Consider the following 26,371-nt stretch of genomic DNA (forward strand, 5'->3'; position numbering starts at 1 on the left):
GAGCCAAGTAAATATTTGGTGTCCTATATTTTATTTTTTTGTTAATTTATATTTTATCAAATTTATTATATATAAAATAAGGATAATTCTATACTCGTCAAATTTGTTTACTAAAATTTTAATCACCGATAAATTTTCATTGTTTTATTAGTTTTTATTATCCACTTATAGGTCATTATTAATTTTCATTCAATAATAAATGACCATATCAAATGACAAGGGTTTAGAATTTTAATGAAGTTTTTAAATCTTTATAGCATTATTGATATAAATGCGAGGGACAATACCATTGAACCAATTTTATTTGATAATTTAATAGAATTTTAAAAAATTCACTTTTTCATGATTTTAAATTTTTAGTTAAAAGAAAACAAATTAAAGAAATGGCATGCAAAACCAAACTCATTAACCAATTTCGGTCCCATTTTTATTATCACGATATTTCTAGAATAAGTCCAGAAATAGTTGCTTAGGGATTAGTTGCACTTGATGTATATTATATTACATAAAACAAATTAAATATGTATTGATTAAATAAATAAATTGGAAATATAGTAAGTATAGAAATATTATATTATGATAATTTACTATTGCAAGGAAATTATCCCAGCAAGATAGAGAACAGAAGCACATACATAGAGAAGCCTATAAAGCATTAATGCTGCATGCACAGAGCACTTTCAACTACAGCCTTATTCATAAAGCGTTCACACACATATAGACATGGAGGAATATCTGTGCATATATTGGCAAATATAATTGCCAATATGCACAGTTTACTTTACAGTTTACTTCACGTAAGCATATTAAGAGGTGAATCAAGACACCATAAAAAATTTGGGTAATTGCTACGCGGTTAATTCATCGAGTATATCACTTTTTATTACCTTATCTCGTTTAGGTAATAAAATTGGATTGTCACATGTCTATCATAATAAATTTGTCATGCAGCATTTTCATGACAAACTTTTTAATTTATCATCGTAAAAGTAATCAACTACAACAAGATATATTTTTGTCATACATTGGAGAATAACATCAGTTTTTGTCACTTAACCCTTCTCTTTTTATTATTGTATGTACACATTGTCACCGATACAATTGTAGAAACTAGTCAAACTTATCCGTGAGTGACAATACATGCGTTAGATAACAAACTATTATTTGTCACTTAAACCACAGCAGCACATTTGATTTATCATTTAAAACATCAATGACATTTGATTTGTCATTGAGCCCTTCCAGTGACGAATAAATAACTTTTTGTCACTAATTTATTACTATATGACATAAAATATGGTTTAGTTATTCAATTTATAACCCAAACTACTTTTTGTTTGGTGACAATAATTTTGTAACTAAAAATAATATATCAATTACCAATATTATTTGATAAAAATTGTTTTTTTATTACTATTACTAATTAATTATAGTATCTTATTTACAGATATAAAATGATATTTCTGAAATGTAATTAACATACAAAAATAATACTTTATTAAACGGTTATCCTGTACACAAAATTCATTAAACACCAACTAAAACTATATAATGTACATCAGATACAATAAGATTACATTAAAAGGACAATATAAACAGATACAGTTTGTAATTCTAGGGGAAAAAAACATATATACAAGATGGTTGCCTATACCGACTAAATCCTTACAATCTCCATCTTTCAATGCAGTCTATTAGTACATTTTCCAAGGATCCTATATTTAAAAAAAAAAAAAAAAATGAATCATTCAGTAGAAATCTAATTTAATTAGCAAAGAGAAAAGTATATGGGAATCATTAATAATCACAATATTAAAGTATAAAATGCCATCAATATTGAGAACAATCTTTCAAATGCAATAAGAACAATTCTTAGATGAAAATTTTCCAATTAAAAATTAGGGCAAGAAATGAAAACTTTTAACTTTTTTTCTGCAAACTGGCATAACAAAGGAGGACAAATGTTTTACTGAACTTAACTCTTTTCAAGGCATTTGGAAAAAAACTGAAGTATAAAGTCAGCTTAGGCATTTACCTTATTGTCTTTTATATTGAAATAGGATCTTTGCAAAATTTTAATGAATAGGAAGCACTTGCTTTCAACAATCTAGAAGAAAAGATAATAAAAAAAAATAAAAACTTTCTTTTCATCTGTAATGCAAACCAAACAAATAGCTAAAAGCCGCCATATATCTAGATATGATACAATTATACTATCTAATCAAAATTAATCAAGGGTCAGGGTGGTTGCTTTAATAGCAATGATAAGACCAATTTTTATTAAAATGATACAAGTATGCCATCCTAACTAGCTTTTTATGTAATGTACCTAATAAATTGATATCCATTTAAGCGATCTCAAACATAACCAAGAAATTTTGTGTGGAAAGGAACATGTGTTGTTGGTTTACTAGTTTATTCTATCAGACTGTCATCCAAATTAACTTACCAGCTCTTTTACTTGAGCAGCATTCTGGCCTGTATAACATCTTAAAGTTTTCAAAATAGTTTTGGTAAAAGAAGTGTAGATATAGATCTGTCAAGGTGTTACATATCCATGAATATTAAGGATTTAGAACGGAGAATTCTACGTAACATATTTCTCGCAACAGAAAACACAAGAAACCATTTTGGTTTCAACTTAGCGAGGGAGCAACTGATACAACCAAGACCAACAACAGACTTTAAGAATTACAAACCTTTTCCAAACTACAGTTGACTCGATATAACAATTTGGGCATAAATGATTGTGCTGTCTGAGAGAGAGGTTCACCACATAGTGTACACATGCATAATGTTTGAACCATGGCCTAGGGGAAATGGTTATTCATAAATGAAAATGCCCATAAGTTTTCTACATAAATAAGTCTCAGCAGAGAAATGAAACAAACAATTTTAACCGTGAGAAAGAAACCTGATGAGCAGCCATGGTGTGGGTGCCCATGGATGTAGCAACATACGTAAATACAGAGTAAAAAGCCACCTAAAAATTGAAATGTCTCAGATGCATAAAATTAATCAAAAGAGACGAGAAGTATCAATATAATTGAGCAAAATGTGACCTTTGATATCATTGTTACAAATACAGGAGCAGCAAGCTCATGTATTGTCAAAAGTTCTTTGGGTGAAGGAATAGAGATGGCAAAAGCATTGTATTCTTTCTTGTTTAGATCGTTAATCATCATATATCCTGCTACAACCAAAACTTAAGTTTGTTAATGGCAATGCAAAACAGACAAAAGTGATTAAAGATTTTATTTGGATGTGTCTTTAGAACACAAAACAAATATTCTACCAAAAGCCAAAGCTTAATAATATAATATTCTAAAGTTTATCCACGATACTTGTGATACCATTTTTGCCCATGCTGCACCGGCAATGCCGTAGCCTAAATATCTAGAGAGCAGTATATCATCAACACCATTTATAATAGTGGCTGCGCCAAAGCCTTTAAAGGTCCCCAGTAATCTTTCATGCCAAGACTAGGAAACAGAATGCAAGCATCAGAATATGAACTTGATGAAATAACAACTGTCCTTAGTCTAATTATAACTCAAATTAAAAAGTTTTTGTTGACATAATTTCACTATAATCAAATCATAATAGAGATTTTGGTTTCCAAATAGCTAACTCGTCTACTTATTGACTCATATTTGGTTAGATATGAGATGTTTATTCGGTGTGGAACTTTCTTATGTTTAATGCCGAATTTTCTCCTTCCACAGAAACTTTATTTTAGAGATCTTCATCATATTTCCTAGAGAATTTGTTGGTGACTTTAAAGAAAGAGACCAAATAATATTTTGAACCAAAAATTATTTTTTTCAATAAAAGTTATAAAATATCTAATGCATTGGAAAAGATAAGTAACCCTGCACTTTGAGCAACCCAACCAATAAGAATTGCAGGCGATGCCAAGCTTCTAATCTATCAACAGAAAATATTCTGTTCAATAAAAAAATTGCCTAAGCAAATAAAGCACAACGGTATATCATGAAAATCAAGTAGGATAAAGAAGTCTATCTTGGCCATAGAAGAACATCAAGTGGAAGTACAAGCCATGACAAGCAACCATACAAATAAATAAATTACAGAGTACAAAAGTAAATTACAACTGTTATAGATAAGTACAAGGAAGATAAGTACTGTGAGTCATATATAACTCAGCATCAAAAAGAAGCTACCACTGTCAAGGAGGTTAATACGCTCTGCCAAAGAGCTGATTAACAAACAATCAGCTCAAGAGAATCCTACCATACGCAGAGCTCTACCATTGGAAAGAAGAAAGAATTTCTTTATGATATTGTTTATTAGTTGACTTCTTACACTTTATATGATAGTAGCCTTAAACAATGATTCTTTAATTTTGTAAAATCTGTATCTATTTTATACTCTCTTGTATGACCATGTCAAACACAGTTTTAAATCAAATACAGAATATCAAATTCTTCAATTATGACTCTAAGAGAAAGTTTAGGAGCAATGTTTTGTACCTGATATAGTGATCTTCCATCTCCAAAGATGAAATCCATGGAGCCTTGAATGAAGCAATCTTCAACGTGGTGCCTTCCACTCCTATATAAAAGTGTGTCTTGTGCACCATGCATACCACATCCATAAAATGCAGCTTTATCTCCATAAACTTGAAGGGCTATTGCTTGAGCATCCTCTACTCCAGGACTGGAGGAGGAGCTGTGTTCTTCAAGAACGACAAAAAAATAGAAGGAATTAAGCTGTCATCAAACAAAATTTTTACTTTAATATTAGAGTAAATAGAATTAATGCCAATAATATACCTGATAGCTAAGATTGCAGGCAATGAAGTTAGAAGCTAGGATGTCAACCGAAAAACTATTAAATGTCCTCCCCTTGAGCCTGCAGTGTCATTCCATGATAGAAATGTGTTGACATAGCCCTTGCCTTCCAACATCAAATTTGTTTTGTTTTCAGGCTATCACCTTCTCCCTGCCAACCAGTATGAGTTTTATTAGACTTCCTTGAAGCTATCTCACATTAACAAACCAATGCATCAAGCTTTCCAACAACAAACCAGCAATATATTCAATCTGATCTATACGCAAGCTAATATATTCCTAAACGATGAAAAATCATTCAGCTATGATACAAGCATGACAGCCGGCTTTTATATCAGATTTAAAGTCAACGATTACGGAAAGCAGCAACCAAATGTTACAACAAGAACAGGCAAATCAAAAAGCATATATCAATGAGATAAGCAAACAAGAAACCAGATTTCGTTAATCAAAAAGAGGAATTACAAGCACGCTAACATATACAGCCCCTGTTCTATAAACCAGAGCATCCCTCACTGTTTTCCTCTAAAAACCCTGAAAGCCTCTCCTTCTGTTTTCACACACACGGGTTCAGTTTGAAATGCACGTGCAATCTTAGACCAAAACATAATCATAGACACCTTAGAGACCACGTGAAACGTATCGAGCAAAAGCTCCAACCCTCTCTGGCAGAGGCAGCCTCCGATCTGTATATCAAACCATTCTTCAAAGCCCCAAGCTCGCACTCCACCGAACCCCCTGAACTGCTGGATCTTCTCCTTGAGTTATGGCACGGGTATTGGCTCTGGAGGTCGAATCAAAGAGTGTGGAATGGAATGAAATTCGAAGCTCAGAATGATTCAGAATCGAAATTCTGCGAGTGAAAGAGAGTAGGCTTAAACCAGAGCGGGTGGGCATCTAGTAGGTCAGAGAAGAGGTCCATGGCTAATCTATTGGTGGCTGGTGTGTTTGCAGTGGCGGTCGTCTTCTAGGAGTCGAAATCTTGGACTCCATCGGAATAGGAAGTGAATTAAGGTCGGAGATCAAGGGAGGGGGAGAGGGAAAGCGAGATGGTTAGATTGAAAATTTTTGGAAATTCTTAAAAATAATTGTATAAATGCATACGATATTATCGGTTAGGACAGTATATGATGCGGTCCGTCTTTGCGGATTCATTGTACGTAGATTCGTATCATTGACGATAGTTTTGAAAAAAATTATTGGTGATAATTTTTTTTTCAAAACAGCATTAATAGGGTAAATTTGTATACAACCAACTGTACCATATTATTGTCCATTATCAATTTATATTTATAGTTTCGGATTAGTAATAATATTAAACCCACATGATAAAGCGGATTAGTTTCAATATTTTCTATTTATATCCACAAAGATATAAGTTTGAATTATATCAAAGAATTTAGATAGTTTATAATTTAAATAATATATTAAAAAAATATTAAAACTAGATGATAACAAGGGATTAACGATGGTTGAACACAATAAAAATATGTTCATAGGTTAAGAATTATATCTTGCTATTATAAATTCATAAATTCATAGTTAAAAAAAAAATATAAATTCATATTCACTAAATATTTTACCATACTTTTTGATAATATTAATATTATTTTCTGATTGGTAATATTCTAATTCATCTACTTAATATTAAAAAAATAAATATTATTATTACTATTATTATTATTATTATTATTATTTTCATACTGTTAAGAGCATTTTTCAATGACGTTTTCCACCGTTAAAAAAATCTGCCACCTTTGTATCGCTAAAAAGATTTGCTACGTCAGCTAAAATGGATAATTTTTATAAAAAATTCTTTTCAATGATTCTGTAGAAAAGCTTGTTAAGTTTATGTGATAAAAAATAATAATAATAATAAAAAATAGAAGCCATTTAATAAGGAAAAAAATCCAGTGGTCCCTGAATTATTTTCATCTATAAAACCCTTCCATTTAAACTTTAATAAGTGTTAAAAATTTAGTTGATTAAGATTTTAAATAGTCAAACCAAACAAATCAAAATAGAAGATAATTGTATTGAAATAAAAGTACTAAATGTGGAAAAAAAAATTGCCATTTGTTGAAATTTAAATAGAGGAGCTTTGCGAAGAAAGGTGATTTAAAACCACTTCATTTTTCTCCGGCTAACAAAATATTTACTTGTTGAGAGTCTATTTAGACATGCTTATTCAGCAATTTAACCTCTCTGTCTCCTCTCCTTCTGTTCCAAAACCTCAACTCTCTACCTACTGTGTTTAAACTAGGGATTTAAATGTATCTCTGTATATATATGTTCTTTTCATCTTTCCATTTTCGAGTCCTGAGGAGCTGCAGCATGTGTCGGATTAGGGGTTCGCACCCATACCACGAAAAAAGCTATTTAATCTTTCTTTCTTTCATTTTTTTTTTCCCCCCCTCCATTTCTAGAAAATTACACTTTTTACAAACATCTTATTTACATTATATATAATCAAGTTGATATGTTAGATTTTCCACAATGATTTTTTTTTATTAATCTTTAAATCATATTAAAAATTAATTAATATATTAAAATTCAATTTAAAAAAATAAAATTTGTTAGAATTGATGAATTATAAATATATTTTTAAATTTTACATTTTAAAGCAATTTAAAAATTAAAAAAAAATATGATAATAATAAAATTATCGTATTAATTTAATTTGATAAGTGTTATATATATATATATATATATATTTGAATTTTAAATGATACAATATTAAAACTTTTTCTATGGAAAATAATATAAAGTTTACTATGGTTAGTTTTTGGTATCCCTGAATAGGATACATTTACTATGAGGCGTTCCATTGTTTATAAAGTGAGGCATAAACCTCAAAAGAATCCAGACATAGAATTTTCCGGTATAAAAAATAATGTAGAAAATATTAAATATATTTAAAACTATTAGAAATGATATATTTAAAATACATTATTCTTTATTAAATTTTTATTAAAAATAAATAAAAATTAAAATGATGTAATTTTAAAACAATTGTATACTATTGGTTCGCTTTTATTAAATTGTAACCTAAGAAACTTCTAGTTTGTCATATGTAAATATTATATTTTAAGATTTGGAAGCGCACTTAGTGTGGGCTGTGGATCCATTTTCTGTTGGTATGGGCTTTTATCAATCTGTTCTTCTTTATCTAAAGGTGGGTTGGGTATATGGGGTAAGGCTTACTATTAAAGTGTAAGGCTCAAAAAGAAGGAAAATAAATAAATAAATAAATAAATAAAAAGGGGGGAATTTGACCCGTGCCCATTTTTCAGAGGACCCGGTGAAATATTCCTTCTCAGCTTAGGTAGTTTTTGTTTTACCCATTTATTTTTTAATATTTCTAAATTACCCTTAATTAATATAAAACCAAGTAAAATTTCATTTTCCTTTCTGGTAAAACACCAGCTCCACTTTGGTTCTTCAAATCATTGTTAACATTCCTTTCATTAGCGAAGCCTTCAAACTCCTCAACCTGCCATTGAAGTGTTCGAAGGCAGCCTTTATAACAGGATCTTCATCCCATATAGCCTCTAACTGATTACCAAGGTACTCTTCGTCTTGGGAATGGTTCGACAGAATATCCAAAACTGCCATCACACTTGTCGCTTGGTTCTGATAAGGGAAGCACTGCAGAAGCGCTACTTCGGGTCTCTTCAAGAACTTTTTTCCATGTATCAAGCTTTTTTTTTTTTTTTTTGTTTTTTTTTTGTTTTTCATGTAGAAAGAAGAAAGATAAGAGAAGAAAATAGAGTTTTTTTTTTTTGGTTTTTGTTTTCAATGAGAGGGATTATCTGTGGAAAGAAAAAAGAAAAAGTGCAGGAATTTAGGACAAAATAGCTGCAGGATTGTCTGGTGTGGGTCTTTCTTTCGAAGGAAAAATTTAAAAAAAAAAAAGAAAAAAAAGGGATACTTAAGTCATTTTAATTTTTATTAAGGATAAAATAGATAAAGAATGGTAAATGAAAAAAGTATGAGAAAAGCATAGGTATATTTCATTAAACCCTTCAGACGAAGGGTAATGGGCTGAATTCCCCAAAAAAAAAAAAAAAAAAAAAAAGGAAAAGTGGAAGACCGACTACTTGAATGAGGATGATAAGCAAATTCAATATACCTTTTTTTGGAACACTTAAGGAGGTGCAGTGACAAAAATTTCAGACAGATTTTATGGAAATATCATCAACAATATTGGAAAAACACCATAGCCGACATCGATAATGGAGGTAACAAAAATTTGTTTCGATGTTGTAGATTTTGTTGACAAAACGTATGAAAATCAGTGATATTGTTAATATCAGCAAGAATAGAAAGTCAACTAGACAAGATTCGATAATATTTTTGAAATTATCGTCCATAAGAAGAAATATGCATAACTTTTGCATGTGGTTGCTGGAATTAAGAGATGAAGACGAAAAACTTGGGCTGCTGGATTTGGAAAAAACTGTTTGGGCTTTGTTTAAAACATAAAGTTTTGGGCTTTTGAATTAATTATGTTGGACTTCTTAAAAGTTAAAACTCAAGTTTTTTTATTTTTTATTTTTTTCCTTATTGGAAAATGGAAAACCGAAGCATAATTAGATGAATTATTATTATTATCTATATATAGATATTGTGTCAAATGTGGACTAATGTTTTTGAAAAAATTGGCAAACTTTTTTTAAAATTAATCATAAAAATGTGAACTTGAAAACAAACAAAAAATTATACTTAGAAAAAAAAAAACGTTGTTCATATATAAAATATTTACTTCAAAAAATAACTTTTTTAAGGTTACGTTTGAAAATTTAGTTTTTTTTTTTTTTCCTAAAAGCATTTAAAAAATTAATTAGCTCGATGGCAAAGTAGTGCTATAAGGTAAACTCTTTTAAATGAAAACAAAATGGTTGTTTTGAGAGGATGATAATAATAATAATAATAATAATAATAATAATAATAATAATAATAATAATAATAAAGCCTGGCTTTTTTTTTCTTTTTTTCATATTTATTACTTTATAAAGTTTAGTGCTTGTAACAATGCATTGTCAATTGATATAGCAATTCTAAATGGTTATAATTAAAATTTTATTTTTTTAAAAAAAAGATGTTTTTGTAATTTTTTCAAAATTTTCATTAACATTTTCATAAAATTAAATATCTTATATTCCTATTGATACCAACATTTTCATCATTGTATATAACATTCTGACATATCCACTTTTTGCTTTAATTAAAAAAGATAGACTTATTGGATAATCCAATTAGCTTACTTAAGATAAAATATTTGTATAATTGGCATTTATTGCTTAAATTTGAATTTATCAAAGAATTTACTATATTTTAGTGTTAACAAACACTATATTTCCTTCATTTACAATAATTTTTAATATTTGTGTACTATTTTATTATGATTATATTTTAATTATTGTATTTTTTAAATTATTTTACTGTATTAATTATTTCTTATATAAAAATCTATATTCTAATTTAAATATTAACAAATGTAATAATAGCCTCTCATATGCACCAAAATGTAACAACAACCTCTTATATTCTCATATTACCCAAAAAATAAAAAAATTCTCATATTTGCGTGTTTCCATTGATAGACAACCACTTCAGCAGCAAAGGCAACAACCACATCGGCTCACTCATGTTTCACACAAAAAGAACTAGAAGGACTTTGCATCAGCAGTTATAAACGATAGGCCTAATGTTGTCTCTAAAGGTTTAGCTAGGAGAAAAACAAATTCAAGAGTTTGATGATATTTATACTCGCTGTTTTAAAAATATTTCTATTTATTTATTTATTTATTTTTTGGTTTTAAATCTCGAGGTATCCCACGGGAAGCAACTTGTGGTCAGGTCCAAGCCGAAGCCTGAGCGGGGAATAGTCCATCCTAAAAAGCTGATAACTACGAAACAAATTCTAAAGGTTTAGCTAGGAGCAAAACAAATCTCTTATTAACTATTCAATGCTTTCACGACTCTTGCATTGGCTGGACTATCCATCGCATATATGCATTTGCATGCATGTTTCTTCATGACTGACAATTCGGATCACTAATCTCTGATTACTCACCGATTAATTTGGAAATATTCACCATTTTGTCTTTGCCCATAAACCTCCGTCTTATGGCATGTGCTTTGTCATATTCTATGCGCAAAAAAATATTTTTATAGAATAAAAAAAACAAATTCTATAATTCAATAATATTAAGGTAATTCTACACTTACTAAATTTATTAATCAAATTTTTGATCATCATGAGTTGGGATTGTTTCAGTAGTAATTATTCAATTGAAAATGGCCACACATATATATTTCATATTCCTCTAGTTTTAGCAGCCCACTGGCTATAACTAAATAACAGATATGAAGAGAATGATAACTTTCATTAATAACGTTAAACAGTTATATACATGAGTGATAGTAAATGATAAACTCGGATAACTAACTACAAGGTACAAGTGATAAGTCTGGTATATACAAGAGATAAAGATGACAAGTATAGAACCGGTTGCATAAGCTTGTAGTGGGGATGGTGCACAAGGGAAAGAAGGTTGCTGTTGAGGAGTATAGGTCCATTGCTGACGAAGTAAAGGACAAAATCTGGCTGAGTGGCCTTGAACAGAGCACAGTTGGGCAAACGAGACACTGGATTGGTCGATGCCACCGGGGTAAAGATGGGTTTTCGAGGGGATGATGCAGAACCAGTGTAGCGGGATAGATGGTGTCTGAAAGTGTGATTTTTGCTGGAGGAGGATCGGCTGGCCGTGTTCACTGTCATGGGAAGATCTGCAGATTTTATTTCAAGTCTTTATCTATAGTTTTCATGCTCCACCAATTTTTCATAGAGTTCTTCAAAAGAAATTGGTGTGTCTCGTGTTCTAAAGGCAACAAAAATAGTTTCAAAGTCATTGGACAAACTGTTGATGACATACAATGTAACACCCCGTCCCAAACCACATCGGAATTCTTGTACCTTGACCGAGGTTGACCGTTGACCGAGTGGGTCAAAAGTTGACTTTTTGTTCCGGTTGAAATTTCTAGTTGACCGTGGTACCGTAGCGAAGTACATGATGCCCCGAGTTCGTAGACTAGTCGCACGTCGAAAACGGAGCTACGGTTTGAAAGTTATGGGTAAAACAAGTCGAGATTCAAACTGTCCAAAAGGTGCCAGGAGTTGACTTTTTATGGTTGCAGAATTTTGTTTTGACTTTTGTATGGTTGTAAAATACTCGTTGATACAAGTTCATAGACTAGCAGCACGCTTAAATTGGACATCTGGTTAAAAAGTTATGGACGTGTGAAGTTTTCCGACTACCATAATATTTTAATATATCTGGCTTAAGTGAACAGTAATGCCACATGTCGACATCTGAAGGTCCACGTGGGTGAACAGTGTCACCCACGGTGGCTTTTATTTTGGCAAAACAGGGGGGAGGAGAGAGAAAGAGAGAGAGGGAGAGAGAAAACCACCGGCCGCCGGAGTTGCCAACATTTCCAGCCGAACCTTGTCACACGCACCGGCCAGGCAGGAGAGCCTCTCTATTCCCGGCCAACCCCCAAAATTTCACAGCCAACCGACCGGCGATGCTCCCAAATCGGGGCTTTTCCGGCGGCGGCGTCGATTTCTTCAACCGCCGAGATCTCCACGTTCCGGCCTCCATTCTTGTCACCATCGGTCCCGTTGAGACCCTCTCCCTTCAACCTATAAAACCCCCAAAAATCTCGGCCACCAGCCACCGTACGTGCTGCTGCCGGTGACGGTTACCGGTGATCGCGACGGCTCACCGAGGAAATCACTATTCCGGCGAGTACCCAGTTGCACCGCCGGTCCCTCCCCACTAATTCTGACCCCCTGAACTCAGATCCAGGGTCCTTTTCCTCCAATTCGTGACGGTTTGAGAGAATCGAAGAGTTGAATCCCGAAAGCTTTCCGGCGAGATTCATGCCACCTCGGGTTCGATCTCTGAGAAGTAAGACCGGATTTGTAATCCTCATCGCTCAAGCTTCGATTTGGTATATTACTCGTCAATTTTGGTTGTCGTTTGTGTTCGCTCCCCAGGTACCCATTTGGGAGTTACCCGATTAAAATATTAAAATAATTGGTTTGTGTATTGTGGATATTTTAGGTGCACGTGTGGGTAGTGGAGTTGATCCTGCGGAGGATCTTGATTGATATACGTGCTTAAGGTGAGTGACCCACCTTTAAAACTATTTTGGGGTGATTAATTATATTTATTTTGTGTTAATTTGATATCTAGAATTATGCTCATGTGGTGGAATTTAAATATAATTTTGAAAAAAATATTATTTTATATGTATACATATGTTTATTGCTGCTAAATGAAAATTTGGATTATTAATGAATTTCTGATTATTATTGTGATTTAATTGTATATATCATGCATGAGCATGGTGGTTTCAATTAATTAATTATATTTGGATTTTAATATTATTTTTGGGCATGATTTGATTTTTAAATATTTCAAGGAAAATATTTGTTTAAGTTGGTAGTTTCAATTTTTTGTAATTACGCCCATGGAACATTATGTGATTTAATTTATTATATTTCAGAAATATTTATGCCATTGGAAATTTTGAATATTTAAATTGGTGGAATTCAGAGCTGGTGGATTTGAAAATTATGGTATTTATGCGATGAATTTATGACGATGATTATAAAGGAATTATGGAAAATTTACGGGTTTAATTGGATGGAATAAACCTGGTATGTTTATGGAAAATTTGAGATTTTGAAATGTATTGATTTATGATTTTTAGATGCACCATACACATACTGGTGTTCTGTATATATGGATGTGATTAGTGCGCACATGGATGTGATTAGCATGCAGGTGGGTGTGAGTAGCGCGCAGGTAATTTATGGGGTTGTCCTGTGTTTGTCATCGGATGAGGGTAGGCCGCCCCTCCATGTCCGGGACGCCTGTTTGCAGCGGCGCGGTGGGACGCCACGCGATCGTATGCCGGTTTCTCTCTTTAACCTCCTGTCTGGCGGTACCTTAGGACGCTGGGTACTGTTGGCGCCACTGGTATATAGTGGGTGCATCAAGTGATTTTTAGAACTTGGATTTCAAAATAAATATTTTGAAATTGTATTTAAATTAAGAATATATTTAATTTTGTTCTTATTGTTTATTTCAAATGGAAGTTTCAAATTTGATTTAATACTTTCCCTTACTTAATTATTCAATAAATTGATTCCTTGGTTTTCGAGAAATACAAATAATGGGTTTTGCAAAAATGTTTTAAAAGGGGAACCTTTCCAACGGAGTGAATAGTGAGGGTTTTGAGAGAAAATATTAATTTCAATTAATTATTAATTATCTACTTACTTATTTATTCTTAATTAATCAAATGTATTATAACTATCGTTGCTTTGTAATTATACAGTAGATAGGGTCACTCACTGAGATGATTAGCATCTCATATTTTTAAATTTCGTTTCTCTAGGTACCAGATTTTGTCGGCGTTCATCCGGAGCAAACTTGATCTTCATCGCTGTCGTAATTCGAGACGTTCTCCTTGTCTTCATTTATTTCAATTGTAACATTTCTTTCATCCTGGTTGTATAATTTTTATACTTAATAGTACTTCATGAAGCTCTGTATACTGTTCTGAACATTTATGTATTAATTATGCACTGATTTACTATTATTCAATTGGAGTGCTGTAAATTTATGGAATCAAATTGTAGTATTATGGGAGGAATAAGGGGATAAATATAGAAGTGTGTTTTCAGTGCAGGAAATTTGTGGTAAGTCCAACCCTTAGGGGAGGTTCTGTCAGATTTTCCATTGTAGGGTCCGGTAGGGTTTCCCTGAGATCAAGGCTTGTCTAGGGTTCCGGTGAGGAATTTTGGACGGGTCCTGACAGTTGGTATCAGAGCATAGGTTCTTATAATCCTAAGGGACTGTGCATTGCTGTACGCCTAAATTGGACATCTGGTTAAAAAGTTATGGACATGTGAAGTTTTCCGAATACTGTAATATTTTATTATATCTGGCTTAAATGCACAGTAACACCACTTGTCGACGTCTGAGTGGTCCACATGGGTGAATAGTATCACCCACGGTGACTTTTATTTGGCAAAACGATGGGGGAGGAGAGACAAAGAGAGAGAGGGAGAAAGAAAATCGCCAGCCACCGGAGTTGCAAAATTTTCCGGCTGATTCTTGCCACACGCGCTGGACAGACGGGTGCGCCTCTCCATTCCCGGCCAAACCCCAAAATTTCATGGCCAACCGACCGGCGACGCGCCCGGATCGGGGCTTTTTCCGACTGCGGCGCCGATTCCTTCATCAACCGAGATCTCTACATTCCGGTCTCCGTTCTTGTCACCGCCAGTACCGTTGAGACCCTCTCCCTCTGATCTACAAAACCCCCAAAAATCTCAGCCACCAGCCACCGCATGCGTCGCCACCGGCGACGATTGCCGGAGACCGCGACGGCTCGCCGGAGAAATTCCTATTCCGGGGAGTACCTAGTCCCGTCTCCGGTCCCTCTCCACTAATTTCGACCCCCTGAATCCAAATCCGGTGTCCTTTTCCTCCAATTCGCGACGGTTTGAGAGAATCGAAGAGTTGAATCCCGAAAGCTTTCCGGCGAGATTTCGGCCACCTCGGGTCCGATCTCCGGGAAGTAAGACCGGATTCATGATCCTCGTCACTCAAGATTCGATTCGATATATTACTCATCAATTTTGGTTGTCATTTGTGTTCGCTCCCCGGGTACCCATTTAGGTGTTATCCGATTAAAATATTAATATATTTGGTTTGGTGTATTGTGGATGTTTTAGGTGCACGTGTGGGTAGTGGAGTTGATACTGCGGAGGATCTTGATTGATATACGTGCTTAAGGTGAGTGACCCATCTTTAAAAATATTTTAGGGTAATTAATTATGTTTATTTCGTGTTAATTTGATATCTGGAATTATGCTCATGTGGTGGAAATTTAATTACAATTGTGGAAAAATATTATTTTATAAATACGTATATGTTTATTGGTGCTAAACGGAATTTTGGGTTATTAAGAAATACCCGATTTTTATTATTGTGATTTAATTGTATTTATTACACATGAGCAAAGTATTTTCATTAATTAATTGTGTGGTTTTTATATTATTTTTTGGGCATAATTGGTTTAAATATTTTAAGAAAAATATTTGTTTAAATTGGTGGATTTAAATTTGATAATTATGCCCGTGGAATATTATTTGATGGATTTTGTGCTACGAGAAAAATTATTTGTATATCGTTATCGATGGTTTCGTACCGGAAATGTTAAAGGAAAATGTGGGATGGTGAATTTGAAATTGGTATATTTCCCACGGTGATTTTTAGAAAATCAGTACGGTAATAAGAAATTTAATAATTGGTTTTAGACGCACTCATACAGTATTGGTGTTCTGGCTGTATATGTGGATTAACGTGCAAGTTATTATGTCTCCCGTGAGTTGCCATTGGACCGAGGGCAGGCAAGTTTTATATAGTACACATAGCCACCCCCCTTCGTGGCCGGGATGACGGTTTCAACAGTGGCGCTGTCGGGACGCCGAAGCGTCATATGCAAGTTTCTTTCTTTAACCTCCCCGCCAGTCGGTGCTCAGGACGCTGGGTATCGGAGGGCATCACTGATATATGGTGTGGTGTGTCAAGTATAAATTTTCAGATAGAAATTTCAAACCCCAAAGTGTTCAAAAATTATTTATTGTATTTTATTACATTTTATTTATATTTGGGGTATTTATCTATTGTTTATTAAATTAATTGATCCTTTGGTTTTCGGGAAATACAAATAACGGGTTTTGTGAAAATGTTTTAAAAAGGGGAACATTTTCAACGGAGTGAATAGTGAGGGTTTTGAGTGAAATTATTACTTTCAATTGTCTATTTTTTATTTATCTATTTAATTGTTTGGTATTAAATAAGTAAATTTCTTTATTTGTTATATTATTGATATTAAAAGTGTTCAGTAGATAGGGTCACTCACTGAGATGATTAGCATCTCATATTTTTAAATTCCGTTCCCTTAGGTGCAAGGGGTGGTAGACGTTCTTCCGGAACGAACCTAATCTCCGTCGCTGTCTCAGTTCGAGAAGTTACCTTTGTCTTCATTTATTTCAATTGTAATATTTCTTTCATCCTTGTTGTATTCTATACTTAATAGTACTTCATGAAGCTCTGTATACTGTCTCGGACATTTATGTATTAATTATGCACTGGATTACTGTTATTCATTTGGAGTGTTGTAAATTTGTGGAATCAACCTGTAGTTTGTGGGAGGAATAAGGGGATGAATTTAGAAGTGTGTTTTCAGTGTAGGAAAGTTGTGGTAAGTCCAACCCTTAGGGGAGGTTCTGCCGGATTTTCCATTGGAGGGTCCGGTAGGGTTTCCCTGGGATCATAGCTTGTCTAGGGTTCTGGTGAGGAATTTTGGACGGGTCCTGACAAAAATCATCATATTTTTTGCCCTTTTCCCTTATCTTAATGGGCAACTCATGTAATTAACGTGGGTCACCGGATACATTTTTCCTTTTTTTATAAACAAAAACACAAAATGAAAAGAAACGAGTAATTTATTTGGATTTCAAATTGTAATATCAACTAAACAAATATTGAAACACACTCAAATAACTAATATCAACTAAATTACGTAATAAGTTTTGAGTCATATTCAATGATGCTGAAAAGCAAGGTCGCTTAGTATTGTTTGTAGTGACACTAACTGAGTTTTTGTTTCGTACTGTTGCTAATTGTTTGTCGCTAGATCATAATTTTTTGGAATATAGCGACGTTATGTGAGGTATGTCGCTAATATTATTATTGAGCGACATGTCATCTCGCATTCTTTCTTACGTCACAATATGGGTGTCACTATATCTCAATTGTGTTATATGTAGCGACTACGAGTGAGGTTCGTCGCTATTATTATTATTCAGCGACGTGCTATCGCGTATTTTTGTATTAGGTCGCCATATTACTGTCTCTAAATCGCTATTTTCGCGTAGTGATATAACATTTCTATGTGAACAAGATAAAAATAATTGTTGGTAGTCATAATACACTTACCTAACCACCAATATGATGTCACGGACGTATATACATATGAAACTGTATGGAGCAGTCAAATGTATACCTAAATTTTAATGTGCACACAAATATTAAACATGTTAGATCAACAACATTGACAAATAATATATTTATTGACTTGGAAACTTAATAGTCAATAGGTAGTGATCCACCCTATTATATTCCACTCTATTAATCATTCTTTAAATTCATGTCGACACATAACCAATTTTCTATATGTTCATTAATCATTAATCTATCGACACTTATTTAAATTCATGTTGACACATAACCAATTTTCTATATTTTCATTAATCATTAATCTGTCGACACTACTAAGTTTTCTTACCATTATTGTATATACATGTACATATATCATGAATTATTTATGTTGTATCCTTAACTTATAAATCTTAATACACCATTATTGTAACACCCTGTCCCAAAGTACAACGGAAGTTTTCCAACTTTGACCGAGGTTGACCGTTGATCGTTCATGGAATGGGTTAAAAATTGACTTTTTGACTCGGATGGAATTCTAGGTTGATTGAGGTACTGTTACGAAGTACACGTTGGCACGAGTTCGTAGACTAGTAGCACGTTGAAAACGGAGCTACGGTTTGAAAGATATGAGCAAAATAAGTTGAGGTCCAGACTGTCCAAGGAATGCCGAAGTTGATTTTTTATTCATGCAAAGTTGAGCTTTGACTCATACATGGTTGTGAAGTACTCGTCGATACGAGTCTGTAGACTAGCGGCACGTCCGATTTGGACATGTGGTTTGAAAGTTATGGACTTGTAGAGTTTTTCAAATACTGTATTATTTTAATATTATTTTTAAACGTGTAACAATGTGCCACGTGTGACTTAATAAATGTGACCATGTATCACCATGATGAGATGCCACATGTCAACCATGCTTAATACCATATTATTTTATTATTCTTATTTTACATAGTAATATTATTTTTAATATTATTTAATTATTTTATTTTATTTTCTTTTTCTTTCTTTTTCTTTTCTTTTTTTTCTTTTTTTTTTCTCTCCTTTCCCCCACGTGGGAAAAAAGGGCCACAGGCCCCTTCTTCTTTCTTCTTCTTCTTCCTCCTTCTTCTTCCTTTCCCTTCCTTTCTCCCTCTTGGGTTCATGCCGTTTTTTTTTTATTAAGGCCACCGGATGGTCACACGCGTCGGCCAAGGAAGAAGCCCGTTCGCCGACGACACCGACCTCCAAATTTCCCAGCCAGATGCCGCCGGACGTGCCCAGGTCGGGCCGGTGAAGTCAGCGTTTTCCCCGATTCTCGCCGTTTCCGGCCAACCCTGTCCAATCTTCCACCCTTTTCCCCCTATTTTGGGTCCTCTGAGTTCAAATATGGCCTCCAATTATTTAAATTCGAAGTGGTTGGAGAGTTATGAGGAGATGAAATTCAGCCGGTACTTCCCGGGCAAATTTCGGCCACCACTGGTGGAATTGGGGTCAATGGAGGCCGGTAATGCGATCCTCGTTCCATAAGCTTTGTTTCGGTATATTATTCATCAATTTTGGTTAACTTTTGTGTTTAACCCCTCCGGGTACCGGATATTATTTACCCGAATAAAATATTATTTTATTTGACTATGTGTGAATTGTTGTTCTAGGAGCACGTGTGCGTCGTGGAATTGATCCCATGGAAGATCTTAGATTATTTGCGTGCTCCAGGTGAGTGACTCACCTTAAAAACTATTTTCGGGTGATGATTATATTTATTTGGTGATATTTGAATATTTGGAAAATATATGTATGTCGTTGGAATTTTATAAAATTGGGTATTTATTTTATAATGTCAAATTTCGGATGTTTGGTTATATGCATACATATATATATTTTGATGCCATGATTGAATATTGGAGAAATTCAAAGAATTTATGATTTAAATTCTGGATTACTATTATTATTATTATTACCGAGAATTTTCATGTGCAATCAAGGGCTTATGAAAAGAAAATATATTTAAATATTTTTGCGAGCCTTATATATTATTTTGGAGGAAAAATTGATTTAAAGGATTTGTAGAAAAATATTAGTATGATGGTACTGTATGTTTTAAAAAAGTAATTATGCATTTATAATGTGAGGTGGTTGATTTCATGGTTTTGAGTAAACCATATTTCTTTTCTATATTGATGATTTATGGTGAGAAATGCAAGGATTGTGGGATTGGAGATTTTTATAACTCCCACGGTAGATTTCGAAAATTTTGGGTAATAATAAAAATGGGCTATTGGTATTTATTTTATTTTAATTATTTTAGACGCACCTATGCAGTACTAGTATTCTATACTGTACATGAGATTGTGATTAGCGCGCAGGTTTTAGTCTCCCGTGAGTTACCTATGAACCTGAGGGCAAGCCGGTTTAGTATAGTGCACATAACCGCCCTCCTCCTAGGCCGGGATGACAGTCTCCCGTGAGTTACCTATGAACCTGAGGGCAGGCCGGTTTAGTATAATGCACATAATCGCCCTCCTCCTAGGTCGGGATGACAGGTTTTAGCAGCGGCTCTGTCGGGATGCCGAAGCAACCGTATGCCGGTTCTCTCTTTAACCCCCGCCTAAGGGTGCTCGGGACGTTGAGTACCGTAGGGCATCACTGGTATATAGTGTGGTGCGTCAGGCTATTTTCGATTTAAATTTTTAAGCCTATTATTTGGAAACACTATTCAATTAAGATGGTTAATTTATTTAAATTTTGCCGTTTATTTCAAACAAATAATTTTTATGGCATTTTTTTATGATTTATTATTTGTTATTAAACATTTTGCTTTATTTCGGATTATTTTTTTGAGTGCATTGGATTCCAAATATTGTTGCATTTTATTGGTAATTATTGATTAAACATTTTCATATAAATTGCCGTGCTCTATATTATTATTTGCATGATTTTGTATTTTAAATGTTGATATTCCATTTAGTTATTATTTAATTAATTATTTATTGGCTACCTTGATTTTGGGGAAATATAATTGCTGGGTTTTGTGAAATGTTTTAAAAGGGGAACTTTTCCAACCGAGTGAACCGTGAGGGTTTTGAGAGAAATATTATTTTCAATTAATTATTATGTATTTACTCATTTATTGTTAAATATTCAAATGTGCTATAATTTTCGTTACTATTATAATTGTACAGTAGATAGGGTCACTCATTGAGATGATTAGCATCTCACGTTTTTAAATTCCGTTACCTTAGATTCGGGCTGGTAGACGACATCAGAATCAAGCTCGACGTTTGTTGCTGTTGAGTTTCAAAAAGTTATGCTTCCTTGTATTCTATTGTATTATTGTTTCCTATTTTATGTTGTATAACTTTCACACTCATCTGTAACTTATGATGCTCTGTATATTTACTGGACCTATTGTATCAATACTGCATGAATTTCCTGTTTATTTTATCGGAGTGCTGAAAGTTGTAGATTAAATTGTAGTAATGTGGGAGGAATAAGGGGATGTTTCTAGAAGTGTGTTTTCAATACAGGAAAATTGTGGTAAGTCTAACCCTTAGGGGAGATTCTGTCAGATTTTCCATTGGAGGATCCGGTAGGGTTTCCCTGCGATCAGGGCTTGTCTAAAGTTCCGATAAAGAATTTTGAACGGATCCTAACAAGTATGATCAAAATTATATATATTATATAATCTATAAGATATTGTCTTAATTCCGCAACCATTGGACGTCATAATTGTATTTTTTTTTTTAATTTGCTTATATTAATTTAAATTCAAATTTATGTTTAAATATGTATTAGTCTTCCTTCAAGAAAGAAAAAAAATGTATTAGCTAATGAAGACGTGACAATTAATAATAAAAAATTATACGGGCGACAATCCTACTTATCTAGAACTTTTGTATGTGTTTATGATATCCTGAGATGAGTATTTATTGATAAAAATACAAAACTGATGTGAGAGGAGCAGAGAAGCATGATGCAAGCTTTGAACATTAACAAAAAATTGAGAATGGGCTCAAGCTTGGATTGGGTGATATATATATGTATATAATTTTATTAAAAGAACATGCATCCATTGATATCTGATAATATTTACTTCATATTTTTGATAGACTTATATGAGATTACGGATTAACGAAAAAAATACTATTGTATCCTTAATTATTTGAGAATCACAGCAAATATGATCTATACAAATGAGCAACCAAGCGCCTATCAATCGTTCTGATCGTAAAATTATCAGAACTTCCTTTTCAAGTTCTTTGATTGCTTCAAATTTTTAAAAAATTAATTTGTGATATTAAATCCTACAAGTTTAATCAAATTCAATTAGATATAATTTTGAATAATAAAGTTAAATCCACATTTCAAATGGGCCCAAATATCTAGAATGGAGCTTAGCCTGTTTACATCCTTTTTATAATTTTACTCGAAATACTTAATATTTGATCAAATGTGCATATCTTACATTAAAACAAAAAAGAAAAAAGAAAAAAGAAAAAATAGAAAGAAAAGAAAAAACATGAAAGAGATAAGTTGCAAGTATTTTTTTTCATATATATTCCATCTATAGAGAGAGATAGAGAGAGAAAGCAGGATTACACTAGCTAGTCTATGAGACAAAATACCCTAAAATGGAATTAACAGAAAGGCTGTTGCGCGAGACGATGTATCTCCATTAATTTGCGAGAAAGGCAAGGCCTCTACGGCCGTTCATAGCAGAACCAGCCGTTCAGTTCATGAGTCCACATTTTTTTTATGGTGTGGGGTTTTTATCTATAAGGGCTGACGGGTGCATTTAAAGCTCATTCAACTCTTTCTTTGGTTTTTTTATTTTATTTTTTGATTTTTATACTAATGAAATAATATTTTGATTGAAATTTTATTACTAAAATAATTCATGTATTAATATTCTAATATATAAATATATATACTTTTTTTTTATGAATAATATATAAATATATACTTGATAGCATTTTCCACCCGGGTTCGACTATAGTCTACATCCATCGTGGAAAATGACGGATTGATAGCTTCACTTGATATACAGTAACACTTAATAAATGAATAATTTTACTAAATGAATAAAATTATACTATGACGTCATGGGGAAAAAATTATAAATTGAAATTAAAAATATGTTTTATTTGGTCTTCTGGATATGTATTTGACATTGATGTGTAAACATAAACCACCATTACGGGGAAAATACAAATTAAATTACTAATATTAAAAAACAATCATGAAAATAGTATACATCATCGAAATGACATCTTTTATAAATATGAAACCACATTATTAATATGATTTTTAATTATCATATGCAATATAAATTCATCCATCTATAATTTTCTACAACATTATATGACAATAAACTAAAATATGCACATCCTAGGTAAACAAATTTTATGTGTACATCTATGACTGAAATATGATACACATTATTTATATTGTATTATTGTTCAATTTTAGTCATACACAAGTAATTACATAACAAATTTTTCTTTTTGGGAAAAAAAAAATTACATAGTACATACCTTTATCAATTAGTTTATCACCCCAAAAAAAAAGTTTAAATTCAAAACAAATGAGAATAATTTTAATAACATTCTTCTAAAAAATTGTTCTCCATAATTAGTTTATCACCCCAAAAAAAAAAGTTTAAATTCAAAACAAATGAGAATAATTTTAATAACATTCTTCTAAAAAATTGTTCTCCATAAGGAAGTTTGTATAATATCAATAACATAAAGAGCATTTATTTTGAATAAAAAGATTTTTTTTTTTTTTTTACCACGATTAAAGAAGTTACGGGCGATAGTTTTAGAAAAAAAGAAACACGATAACTCTATATATTAAAATTTTTTATATCAATAATTATAATAACAGAATGTTATGATTTTCTAAATTAAGATACAATGTAAATAAATCAGAACAGATTAAAAATTGTAAATAACAAACATATCCCAATACATTTGCATTATATGCTATTGTGAATATTTTTATACATATAAGCTAAAGTTGTCGGTATTGAATATATATATATATATATATATATATTGTGATATTGAATATATACACATACTCAAGATTCTTTTTTTGTAATAAAATTGATGAACCAGTTGGAATTTAGTTCCAATATCTTCCAAAATGTTTGAATTTTACTAATAATGTGATTGAAAATTACTAATTTATATAATAAATTTTAATAAAATATTTAATTTTATTATTTTTGTGTTAAATTTTAAAAATAAATATTTTTAATAATAATTATTTAAATTGTTATAATTATCCACCAACACAAAGATATATATGCGTTTTTCAAACCGTAGAAAACAGGACTATATACTATGACAAACAGGACCAATGGACCATGTACTTGCTTAAGACGACGGGGTAGTATGTACTGTGGGCCATGCATGTGACAAACTGAAAATCATTGTAAATTTAAATTAACTTTAATGAATAAACATCAATATCACATCGAACAAGACACAGCTAATATCCGGAGATTGTTTGTGTATTCAATTTGAATTTTTCACTGCCTTCATATTTCAGTTCTCTTCGTGGCTAAGCACCCAGATTTTACAATGAAATGGTAGCGGTGGCACTATTTGTCCCACACACGTGTTTAATTGACTCTCCATCCGGAGGGTGGTCACTGTATCTTCATCACCTCAAAAGTAATTAAAAATCTTCACAATATTATAACTTAAATTATTGAATTAAATTAAATACAATGACATTTACTACCTATCCACTTTGAATGATTCGCAGATTAATATTTATATTTAAAAAGCCTAGCAAGTATGCATAGCATCCTTGATTTTAAAAAAAGGTCTGGAGTTAAAGATTCGGTATTAATTGATAATTTTAAAATATATTTGAGACAATGATGCAGTTTGCAGTACTAATCTTCCTTTGGTGCCCGATGTCTAAAATTATTAGTATAATAGGATAATGTATTGACCCAGATACTAGGATGATATTTAATATATATATATATATATATTTTTTTTTTTTCTTTTTAAAATCAAAGAACTGAAAAAATAAGGGCAGTGGAACATTTCTTAACCTTTTAAGATCTGGAGCTCTAGGACCTGGTAAAATTCTACACTATATGACAGTATGATATAAATGCATATGATATTATTAGTGTTTGGGTTTGTTTTAATAATGTTGGATTAGTAACAATATAGATAACTAATAGGTTAACGATGGTTAAACACGATCACAACTTTTTCATACGTTAAGGAATATATTTTTGATAATATAAATTCATATTTATTAAATATTTTAGATATTCAATATTATTTTCTTATATATAATATTCTAATTCATCTATTTAATATTAAAATAAATAAATTTAATTATCTTTTTTACTTTATTCATAATATTAATAGCATGTTCAATTAAAATAATTTGCCACCTTTCTATTGCTAAGAAAACTTGCCACATTAGCTAAAATGGATGGTCTTTATAAATATTCCCTCCATTGATTTTGTGAAAAAACTTTATCAAATTGATGTGATAAAAAAGAAAATTGAAGCTGTCTAATAAGGAGAAAAATCAAATGGTCACCACTTTCATCTACAAAGTCCCTCCATTTAAATTTTAACAAGTATTAAAAATTTAGTTGACTAAGATTTTGAATAGTCAAACCAGAAAAATCAAAATAGAAGATAATTGTATTGAGAAAAAAAGTATTAAATTTTGAAAAAAAATATTTTTAATGGTTAAATACTGAAAATAAAATAAAATATTAAATTGGAAAAAAAAAATTTACTTGGCAAAATAGGAACAAAAAATTCCAAACATTTAACTGGGGAAAATATTTAATGAAAGGAATTTTAAGTGAAAAAATGGGGAAAAAAAAAAAGGAATTTAAAATCCTGATCATGCAATAATATTTGCCACTTGTTGAAATTTGAATGGAGGGACAAATTTTGCCACTGCGTTAAATTTGAATAAAAATATTTTAGAGGGACTTTGTGAAGAAAGGTAGTCCAAAAACCACCTAATTTTTCTCCATCTAACAAACTATATACTTGTTGAGGGTCTTAGTAAACATGTTCACTCAACAATTTAGCCTTTATCTCCTCTCCTTCTCTTCCAAAACGTCAACTTTCTCTCTCTACCTAATTTCAACAAGTGGTTTAAATATAGGTATAAACAGGTTATTTTTATCTTTCCATTTTCGAATCATGAGGAGCTGCAGGGACTTTTAGAAAATTGCTCCTTTTACAAACAACTTACATATATATATATATATATATATATATATATATATATATATATATATATAAATCAGGTGGAATGTTGATTTTGGTAATTAATAGTCACATTAAAAATTAAAATTTTAAAAATTAATTAATAATTAAAATATAAATATATTAAAATTCAATTTTTAAAAATAAAATCTATCAAAACCGATGAATTATAAATGAATTTTTAAATTTCACTTTTTAAAACAATTTAAAAATT

The 26,371-nt window shown here is 31.9% G+C and overlaps 1 protein-coding gene and 1 long non-coding RNA gene across 9 annotated transcripts in view; one reads left to right on the forward strand and one right to left on the reverse strand.

The window, feature by feature from the left end:
* LOC132805119 (uncharacterized) overlaps positions 1-26,371 on the forward strand; it is a 283,618-nt gene that overhangs the window by 59,530 nt on the left and 197,717 nt on the right. The window lies entirely within an intron of this gene.
* LOC107410318 (protein DETOXIFICATION 47, chloroplastic-like) lies at positions 1,475-6,011 on the reverse strand. Of its 8 annotated transcripts, none has more exons than XM_060819751.1 (7): positions 5,435-6,011; positions 4,797-4,965; positions 3,354-4,699; positions 3,063-3,190; positions 2,915-2,983; positions 2,700-2,810; positions 1,475-1,715 (listed from the first exon to the last, which is right to left on the reverse strand). In XM_060819751.1, exons 3-7 carry the CDS (start codon positions 3,364-3,366, stop codon positions 1,695-1,697), a joined length of 342 nt encoding a protein of 113 aa, XP_060675734.1. In that variant the 5' UTR covers positions 3,367-4,699; positions 4,797-4,965; positions 5,435-6,011; the 3' UTR covers positions 1,475-1,694. The 8 variants fall into 8 exon arrangements, 2 of the variants coding, with proteins under 2 accessions (XP_060675734.1, XP_060675735.1); XM_060819752.1 differs by lacking the exon at positions 5,435-6,011 and adding an exon at positions 5,280-5,428; XR_009640428.1 differs by lacking the exon at positions 2,700-2,810 and having other exon boundaries at positions 3,063-4,699; positions 5,435-6,010.

Source organism: Ziziphus jujuba, chromosome 8 (assembly GCF_031755915.1).
Source record: "Ziziphus jujuba cultivar Dongzao chromosome 8, ASM3175591v1".
NCBI lineage: Eukaryota > Viridiplantae > Streptophyta > Magnoliopsida > Rosales > Rhamnaceae > Ziziphus > Ziziphus jujuba.

What these genes read in the sequence shown, in the direction of transcription:
- LOC107410318 (XM_060819751.1), bottom strand. An exon ending in TTGTAACAATGATATCAAAG is followed by an intron (nt 2,984 to 3,062) that starts GTCACATTTTGC and finishes TTCAATTTTTAG; the next exon opens with GTGGCTTTTTACTCTGTATT. An exon ending in ACACCATGGCTGCTCATCAG is followed by an intron (nt 2,811 to 2,914) that starts GTTTCTTTCTCA and finishes CATTTCCCCTAG; the next exon opens with GCCATGGTTCAAACATTATG.